At 48.8% G+C, this 9,368-nt stretch overlaps 1 protein-coding gene across 1 annotated transcript; it reads right to left on the bottom strand.

Annotated features, from left to right (window-relative positions):
• Positions 1–1,158: 1,158 nt before the first annotated feature.
• Positions 1,159–7,628, bottom strand: LOC137771918 (cytochrome P450 1A2). Its single transcript, XM_068555708.1, has 7 exons — positions 7,560–7,628; positions 5,412–6,251; positions 4,717–4,837; positions 4,164–4,253; positions 3,765–3,888; positions 2,528–2,614; positions 1,159–1,826 (listed from the first exon to the last, which is right to left on the bottom strand). Exons 2-7 carry the CDS (start codon positions 6,240–6,242, stop codon positions 1,529–1,531), a joined length of 1,551 nt encoding a protein of 516 aa, XP_068411809.1. The 5' UTR covers positions 6,243–6,251; positions 7,560–7,628; the 3' UTR covers positions 1,159–1,528.
• Between the last annotated feature and the right edge of the window lie 1,740 nt (positions 7,629–9,368).

Here is a 9,368-nt window from a genome sequence, read left to right as displayed (position 1 = left end):
CCAGTAGGTGTGAAATGGTACCTCATTGTGTTTTTGATTTGCATGTCCCTAATAACTAATAATGTTGAGTGTTTTTTCATGTACTTGTCCATTTGCATATCTTCTTTAGAGAACTGTCTACCCAAGTCTTTTGCCCATTTCTGTTTGTCTTTTTTTCCTTTTAGTTTTGTTGAGATATGATTGACATACAGCATGATATAAGTTTAAGGTGTACAACATAATGATTGGACTTATAAACATCATGAAATGATTATCACAGTAAGTTTAGTGAACATCTATCATCTTGTATAGGTACAAAAAAATTAAAGAAATAGAAAAAAAGTTTTCTTGTGATGAGAACTGTTAGGATTTACTCTCTTAACAACTTTCATATATAATGTACAGCAGTGTTAATTATATTAATCACATTGTACATTACATTCTTAGTGCTTATTTATTTATCTTATAACTGGAAATTTGTGCCTTTTGACCACCTTCATTCAAATTCCCCTCCCCTCCCCCTATCTCTGGTAACCACGAATCTAATCTCTTTTTCTATGAGTTTGTTTGTTTGTTTTTTTTGAAGTATAACTGGCCTACAAAACTATGTTAGCTCCTGATGCCCAACGTAGTGATTCAATATTTCTATACATTACAAAACGATCACCACTTTTTTGCCCATTTTAAAAATTGGGTTGTTTGTTTCTTTTTGTTGTTGATTTGTAGGAGTTCCTTATATATTTTGGATATTAATCCTTTACAGATATGTGAATTGCAAATATTTTCTCCCATGCTGTGGCTTATCTTTTCACTCTTTTGATAGTCCCCTTTTGATGGGACCTGGGCTTTTTGCAGGTAACCCAAGCACTTCTGGGGGGCTTATCTTCCCCTAGCTATGGATGAACAAATCAGAACATTGTGAGAGGTCAGATGTTCTCTACCTTTTGAGGATAGGACATGAGGGATCCCCCTTCACCCATCTGGGTTTGGCCTACAAGGCTGGGTCCCTTCCTCTCTGTTCCCTTCACGTGTTCCAAGACGTGAATCATACTGGAAAGAAGTAAGAACAGTGAACTGGGCCTAGTCTCAGGACTCGAGAAACCAGGGCTTACACATACTACAACATGGATGAACTATGAAAGCATCATGCCAAGTGAAGAAGCCAGTCACAAAAGACCATTTACTGTATAATTGCATTTATATGAAATGCCCAGAGTAGGCAAATTTGTACACACAGAAAGTAGATTAGTAGTTTTCTAGCGCTAGTGGGGTAGGGAAGGTGGCTTAGGGGGAGATGGGGAGTGACTGCTGAGGGGTATGGGTTTCTTTACTGGGTGATGAGAAGGTTGTAAGATTGATTGTGGTGTGACAGCACAACTCTGTGATATACTAAAAGCCATTGGATCGTATACTTTAAGGAGGTGAATTATATGGTATATGAATTATATCTCTATAAAGCTGTTAGTTAAAAGAAAAAAGAAAAGAAAAGAAACAAAGATTCCTCAGTGACCTCCACCCTTCCCTCTGCCTCAGAATGCGGGGAACTTCTTCACTTGATGGGGAAGCGCAGCCGTGCCTGGACATGCTCGCAGGGGGCAGGCTTCATGGTCAGCCCGTAGGTAGGGGTTAGGTCCACCTTCACACCTGGTGGCACGCTGAACTCCAGCTGCTGCAGCAAGATGGCCAGGAAGAGGAAGATCTCCCACTTGGCCAGGACCTCCCCTATGCACCGGCGCTTGCCCATGCCAAAGAGCATCACTTTCTCACTCAAGGTCTTGCTGATGGTGGTGTCATGGGCAGTGAGGAATCTCTCCGGCCGGAACTCAGATGGGTCCCCCCACAGCTTCCTGCGGGATGAACAGAGGAAGTGGTGTCTCTGGGCTAGGGAGGCCCTGCGGGAAAGGCCTGGGCGAGGGACATGTGTGTTAGAATAGATCTAGAGCAATGAAGGGAGAGTGGGGAAAGGGGCCAAACTGTATTTTGATGTTTATTTCTCTTACATAGCTCTCTCTAAAATCACCAGCCTTGAAAATAGTGCTTTTTAATATTAATTTTTTATTTTAAAGAAATAATACTTTAACTAAAAGAATTTAAAAGAAGGAACACATGTCCCTCTCTATCCTACTCAATATATAAGGGGAATCAACCGTCCATCCTGGTTTATGCTTATTGTTTTGGAGTAATTATTTACAGCATCCTTTTTCACACGCAGAAGTGCCCTAGTTTGGATGGTAAATTATATGATCCTCCTACCTATAAAATGAGATTTTCCAAAGAGGTCCCTAAGCCATTCACATCAGAATCGCCTGAGATACTCCACCTTACCTACTGGAGAGGAATCTTGGGGGACTGGGCACCAAAATCTAAAACCAATTTCCTGGTCAATGCACTAAAGTTTGAGAAACATGGACCTAAATTTTGTCCCTTAGAGCAGGCTGCAGAGCCATCGAGGCACCATTCCCTTATTGTATAACCAGTTCCTAGGGGGACAAACAGCCTTCCTGGCTGCTGAACTTCACACATTTTTCAGTGGGGGATATGTACTCACGGGTCATGATTGACCTGCCACTGGTTTATGAAGACACAGAGTTCCTTGGGGATGTAGAAGCCGTTCAGTGTTGTGTCCCTTATTGTGCTAAGGAGGGAAGAGGACTCTGTCAGGCTCAGGGGCTGGAAAACAGGGGTGTGTCTCTGGGAGGTTGTTGTTTTTCTTTTTAATAATTAAAAAAAAAGTTGACTATAGTTAATATACAATGTTGTGTTAGTTTCAGATGTACAGCAAAGTGATTCAGCCATATATATACATATATATTCTTTTTCAGGTTTTTTCCATTATAGGTTATTACAAGATATTGAATATAGTTCCCTGTGCTATACAGTAGGTTTTTGTTGTTTATCTATTTTATATACAGTAGTTGTGTATATATTAATCCCAAACTCCTAATTTATACCCCCCCGCAGAGGTTCTTGCTCCTCCACCCCACTCCAATAGCCTGTCCACCATGGTCTCTATACCGTACACTAGGAGGGAATATCAGGAGCAAGGAAGGGTTGAAATTATTCTTCCCCTTTCTCAGATCCTGTTCTTCAACAGATGTTTACTAAACTTTTCTTTGTACCCAGCTGTGCCCTTGGCCATTCTCTGGAGCCAAGAAGCAGGCAGTCTGGGTCAGTCCTGGGGAGTTCTCAGCTTGGCTGAGGCGTCAGGCCTCTTCCTCTGGATATAACTAGACCAAAATATGGACTGAAGTAAGTGTTCACTAACTCTCTTGACATTGTTAAAATCCCAGGACCTAATCAAGGACAAATTGCTGTAAGTCCTACAAAATATCAGAATGAAGTTATGTCAGCTGGATGAATCAAGAAAGGCTTCTAGGGGAGGGGAAGTTTGTGTCAGGATAAGGTAGGATAGGATTCTGGTAGCCAGAGAAGACTGTAGACCTTCCAAGCAGAAGGTCCAGCATAAGCAAAATTGGAGGCTGGCTGGTTCTTGCTTGTAAGGGATGGTGAGGCCAGCCTGGCGGGGTTGAGAATACCTGTAGGGAGGGAATGTGAGCAGAGGTGAATGAGAGCTGAGGTCAGAAGTGTGGTTTTTCTCCTGAGAGCCGGGTACTTTGATCATGTTTGGACTGGATGGGGGCAGAGTAGAGGCCAAGGTCTGTGAGGAATCTGGTGTCATGGCCAGGAAGGAGATGCTGAGGTCTGACCAGGGCCAGGGCTGAGAAGCTGGGGAGAAAACATGGCAATGATTTCAGAGGTGGGAGGGCAGAATAGGCAGGCCTCACCTGTGGGGGATGGTGAAGGGGACGAAAGAGGAGTGTCGGAAGGTCTCCAGGATGAAGGCCTCCAGATAAGGCAGCTGGGATCTGTCAGAGAGCCGGGGCCGACGTGCCCTGCCAATCACCGTGTCTGCAGAACACAGAGGACGGACAAGGCTTAGGGGTTGTCCTGACTGCTCCATGACATCTGCATCCCCAGTCATACCAGGTGTCACTCTATGTGGTGCTATGTCTGTTTACAGGTCTGAGACCCACTGACCCCCCAGTATCTTCTAGGCAGGGGTGGGCACCATTGTATGCCCAGGGCTTGTACTTAGTAGGTATAAAGCAGCTATATGTAGATTGAACAGATGACCTGGGACCCCAAGGCTTCTCTCCACCAGAGGGTTAGGGGACACTACATACCCAGCTCCTCCTGGATCTTCCTCTGTATCTCAGGATTTGTCACAAGGTACAGAAGGCTCCAGGAGATGGCTGTTGTGATCGGATCAAACCCTGGGCAGCATGGGGCAAGGTGAGGAAGAAAGGAAGACAGGAACAAGAAGGCAGCATTTGCCACGCACCCACCATGTATGTACCAAACATTGTCTTTCTCTGCCTCCTTTTCCCCCAAAGCCCCTCACCCTGAATTTTCTAAGGGCAGAGGTGGAGTCACCTCAGCACAAACGTGAGTCACTGCTTCCATGATTAGTTGCTGGAATTACAAGGGCCTAGACTTACAGCCCAGAGAAGCCTTTATTGTTTAGATGGAGGCCCAGAGGAGGAGAGGGACTTGGCTGAGTTTTCACTGGGAGTTGGTGGTACAGCCTGGGCTCAAAGCTTGAGCCTGGGCCTGGTCTCTGTGTCCTGCACCATCTGACATGTAGTTGGTGAGTTATCTGATGGACCCCGGGGCTGGGCAAGGCTGTGTGTGAACAGCAGGCACTGAGGGGTGGAGGGGCAGGGGTCTGGCTCCTACCGGCTGCGAAGATGTCGTTGACAAGGTTGACAGTCTTCCTCTGGGGCATGAGGCCCCCACTAGCTCTGGAGTTATCCTCGTAGTGCTTGAACAGGGCACCTACGATGTCCTGGACTCTGTTCTGAGGGGGCACAAGCTTAGGAGCACCCCAGCACTTCTGGGGTGGAAGGCTGGACCTTGCCCCATCCCATCTGGCACTGCCTGCTGGCCTCTGGGCAGTGGGTTGAGCTCACGACAGGAGCTGGTAGCAGCCCAAGGTAGGGCTTAAAGTATCATTTCATGCCCCATTGACCCTTCCTCCCAATAACCCCAGGGGTCCAATTTCAGAGAAGGAGGTTGGGGTGAGTACAGGGAAGTAAAGTGACACCCGAGCTGGGAATTAAAGTCTCTGTCAGGGTTCAGTTTCCTGCAGAACAAAAGCCTTCTCATGATAACAGCACCCCACATTACAGGGCTCTGCCAGGGCCCCATTCACGACCTTATCTCTCTGGGGCTTTGAGCAGCCCTGAGAGGGAGGCTATAGGCATGAGGAAACTGAGGCCAGAGAGGGAGAGGGATTGGCTCCAGGTCGCACAGGTGATTTGAGATGTCCCAGAGCCTTCCTAGGCCTTGGCTGTGTGGGTAACTTGGAGCTGGGTGAGAGGGGCCACACACAGACTCTGTGTGCCCTCACACCACCCGTACCCTGGGCTCACCTTGTCAAAGTCCTGATGGTGCTCCTGGACCATTTTCCACAGGAACTGCAGGAACCTCCGGTTGAAGCTCTTGTACTTTTGCAGAGCAGGGTTGGGCAGGTATTTAAGGATGGGGAAGAAGTCCACGGGGCTCCCGGAGGAGGCAGTCTCCACGAAATCATGGGTGTTCCTCACAAGGCTGACCATCTCCCCACTGCTCTGGGGGAAGCGCTGCCCGAAGCACATGGCACCAATGACCTTGGCCACTGACACTACCACGTGGTCATAGGGGTCAAAGCGCCCAGACCCTGCCATCAGCTCCTGGAACTTGCCGATGAGGGCCTCGGCCTCCTTGCTCACATGCATCTCCAGGTAGCAGGAGGACGAGGAAGCCGGGTCTGAGGCAACGGAGAAGGAGTTGAGAGCATTCTGGGCCAGACGTCGCCGGGCAGCCCACACTGGTCCAGAGTCTGTGTTGAAGGTCATACTCTGGCCATCAGCGACTAAGGTGAAGCTGTAGAGGTCAGGCCGGCCCTTGAAATCATCGCCCTGCCGCACCAGGGCCTGCCGGATGGTGTCCAGGCCGCTGAGCACCAGCACGGGTGTGCAGCCAATGCGGATCTGCAGCACGTCTCCATAGCGCTGGCTCAGCCGCGACAGGGCCAAGTGTGGGCTCTTCCCCAAGGTCAGCACATGCCCGATCAGGGGCCAGCTCCAGGGCCCTGGTGGACTCTTCAGGCCTTTAGGGACCCGAGGCTGCCAGGCCCTGACCACCCAGAATACCAGGCAGAAGGTGGCAGAGGCCAGGAGAAGCTCTGTGGCTGAGAAAGGAGTGGCCTGGGACAATGCCATTTGTACCAACTACAGGGGAAGAGAAAGGAGGAGCCAGACTGAGGGACGAGATAGAGCCACTCATTCATTCATTTACTCAGTCAGTAAGCACTTGTACGTGTTCTGTGCTTGGCTCCCAGCTGGACACCAGAAAGACTAAGTTGCATTCACTAAATTACATGGATCCTTCATCCCAGGAGCTCACCCATGGTGTATCACAGAATCTGAGGGCTGGAAAAGAGCCCTGAGAGTCCTAACTTGAGCGTCTGAAATCCCAGCCCTGGCCATCCCCTCTGCCCATCACCTGTTTCCGATCCTGAGGCTGAAGTGATCACTTCAAAACGGAGAAGCACTCTTGTGGACCCCAGTGCAGGGGGTATGCTGGGCATTGCACCGCGGGGACCCTTCCTGCTGATACCTCCTCATACCCTGGGAACAGGGAGCTGCTCCCCGCTAGCAACACTGATGGGACCAAGGTCCCAGGGCTGATGCAAATGGCTTCTGATGCCCCCTTCCCCAGGGCATTCTTTATCAAGACCAACCAGGACACCTCCTCCAAGGACAAGTCCCCATTCTCTCAGAGTCTTTTTTTTTTTTTTTTTTTTGGCTGCACGGTACAGCATGTGGGAATCTTAGTTCCCAAACCAGGAATCAAACCCGTGCCCCCTGCAGTGGAGGCGTGGAGTCCTAACCACTGGGCCACCAGGGAATTCCACCCCCCCTCCCCCATCCTCTCACAGTCTTGAAGGCTGAGGTTGGGCTGCAGCCAGGGCCAGGGCTGCCCTCATGCCAGGTGGGGAGCCCTACCCACCTCTTCACTCCAGTCACACTAAGGGTCCTTAGAGGTGGCCCAGTCCAAGCTTCTCATTTAAAAATGGGGAAACTGAAGTCTGGAGCTGGGCAGCAAGAACTAGAACTCAGGACTTCCCTGGTGGCACAGTGGTTAAGAATCTACCTGCCATTTCAGGGGACACAGGTTTGAGCCCTGGTCCAGAAAGATCTCACATGCCGTGCAGCAACTAAGCCCATGCGCCACAACTACTGAGCCTGCGCTCTAGAGCCCGCGAGCCATAACTACTGAGCCCATGTGCAACAACTACTGATGCCCGAGTGCCTAGAGCCTGTGCTCCACAACAAGAGAAGCCCCTGCTCGCCACAACTAGAGAAAGCCCACGTGCAACAATGAAAACCCAATGCAGCCAAAAAAAAAAAAAAAGAACCAGAACTCAGGCCTCCTACACCTAACCCAGTGTTTCCCCGTATCCCTCCATCTCCACTGGTTCCCAGGATATATGATCGGGGATCCCAAGGGCTAAGAAATGAGCCCAAGAAAGGTACCTGTGGAGGCAGGTGCTTGAGATCAGCAGGACTGTGGGAGCTGATACAGAGCTTCTGGCTCCGGGTGAGTGGCCTTTTATAACTACCACCCCAATCAGGTTGGCCTTGCTGTCCTGGTCACCTGATATCAAAGTCACCAAAAAAAGTTGAAAGGATCAGCTCTTGGCCTTGGGCCATGATCCCTCAACTCCACCTACCTCCCAGGGCCCAGGGGCAGCTCTTCTGGGCATAGGTGCTATGTCCCTGGGGAGGAATGTCCAGCTCCTTTCAGGGTCCAGAGTCGGGAGGTAATGCTTATTTCTCTCAAGGGCAGGGCAGGGTGCTGGGAGTGAAAGTTCTCTGGGCTAGTCCAACCTACTTTCCCACTGTACCCACGAGGAGGGACCCTGCCTGGGGGCACTCAGTCCAGGCTGATCAGCGGGGGAGACTCACTACTCCTCTCCAGAAAGGTGCCCTGTAATACCCCTCCAACAACCTGTGAAACCAGATAAGAAATAGGTATGTTCTGACCACCTCTGAATTTCAGCCCGGGTCCTTAATCTGAAAACAAGAAATGATGAGGATCCTATATTCTAAAGAGAGGCCCCCTCAGCCTCCTCCCTCTTGGTGAGAGATGGTAAAAGGGAATGAAGAAAATTCATGCTGTGGGGGCATGGCAACTGGCTTGGAATCTTCAAAGTCAATGTCATTAAGAAAGAAAAAAAAAAAGACAAGGGCCTTTCCTAGAGCAAAGAGACTAAAGAGACAACCAAATGCCAAAAATGTGTGAACGTTGATTGGGCTCTGGATTTAAAAAACTTTTTTAAAAGCTACAAAAGACATTTTTGGCACAACTGAAGATACATGAACAAGGAATGGAGATTAGATGATATTATGAAATTAATGTTAATTTTTTTAGATATGAGCCTAGCATCATGATTATGTGGGAGAATATTTCAGGAAATATTCTTAGGAGATTAATGTTCTTAGGAGATGAACGCTGTAGTGCTTAGGGGGTGAAGTATCATGATTTCTGCAACTTACTTTTAAATGGTTCTGTTTAAAAAAAATGTACATCTATCTGCGTATCTCTATAGAGAGGAGAGGGAGAGTAGATATGACAGATGTCAGTTATCTAAGAACCTACGTGAAGGTACGTGGGTGTCCATTGTATGAAAGGGAGCTTTGAAGTGGAGGGCTGGCTGTGGTTTGATAAGGAGTCGCATGGTGCTTCTCTCCTCCCTCATCTCACAAAGCCAAGTGAAGGAGCTCCAGGGGACCCAAACCTTAAGAGTGGGATACCTGCAAGAAGGGAACTCCTCAGCTGTGAGTCCAGATGGGTTGGACCATGGTGAGGGAGACTGTGGCATTCGTGTATTTACCACAAACTTTACAACGCCCCATGCTTATGGGCCGGGAACTAGCTGAGGGGTGGGCAAGAGGTCAGCCGGAGTCCAGCAGCTATGTTAGGAACTGTGTGATGTGGAGGACACATTGGGGCTCAAAGGTACTCGATGAAAAGCTGGCAGTGGCACGTCTGCTACATACAAGGGCATTCGGAGCTAAGAGACAAGATAAACAGCACCAGCCAAATAAAAAGAGATTGGCTCCTGGCACTTCCCTGGTGGCACAGTGGTTAAGAATCCAAGGATTTGGGTTTTAGCACTGAGTCTGAGACATCCAAACAAAGGGCTTGGGGCCAGGTCAGAGTGATTCTTAGGGGGCCAGGAGGAAAGTGTTGGCCCACAATTCAGATAATGAGAGGGAGAGACAGAGACAGAGAGAGGAAAAGAGGGAGTTAAACTGTAAAAGAAGAGGTAGAAAAACACC

Source organism: Eschrichtius robustus, chromosome 1 (genome assembly GCF_028021215.1).
Source record: "Eschrichtius robustus isolate mEscRob2 chromosome 1, mEscRob2.pri, whole genome shotgun sequence".
Lineage (NCBI taxonomy): Eukaryota > Metazoa > Chordata > Mammalia > Artiodactyla > Eschrichtiidae > Eschrichtius > Eschrichtius robustus.
Note: the sequence above shows the minus strand (reverse complement) of the source record. Positions and strands in the feature narration are given on the sequence as shown.

Bases quoted from the DNA above. Each gene is read 5' to 3' on its own strand.
- LOC137771918 (XM_068555708.1), bottom strand. From the start codon at position 6,242: ATGGCATTGTCCCAGGCCACTCCTTTCTCAGCCACAGAGCTTCTCCTG. The intron at 4,838-5,411 runs GTGAGCCCAGGG...GTGCCCCCTCAG, and splicing joins ACCATCAGGACTTTGACAAG to AACAGAGTCCAGGACATCGT. The intron at 3,889-4,163 runs GTATGTAGTGTC...TGTGTTCTGCAG, and splicing joins GAAGATCCAGGAGGAGCTGG to ACACGGTGATTGGCAGGGCA.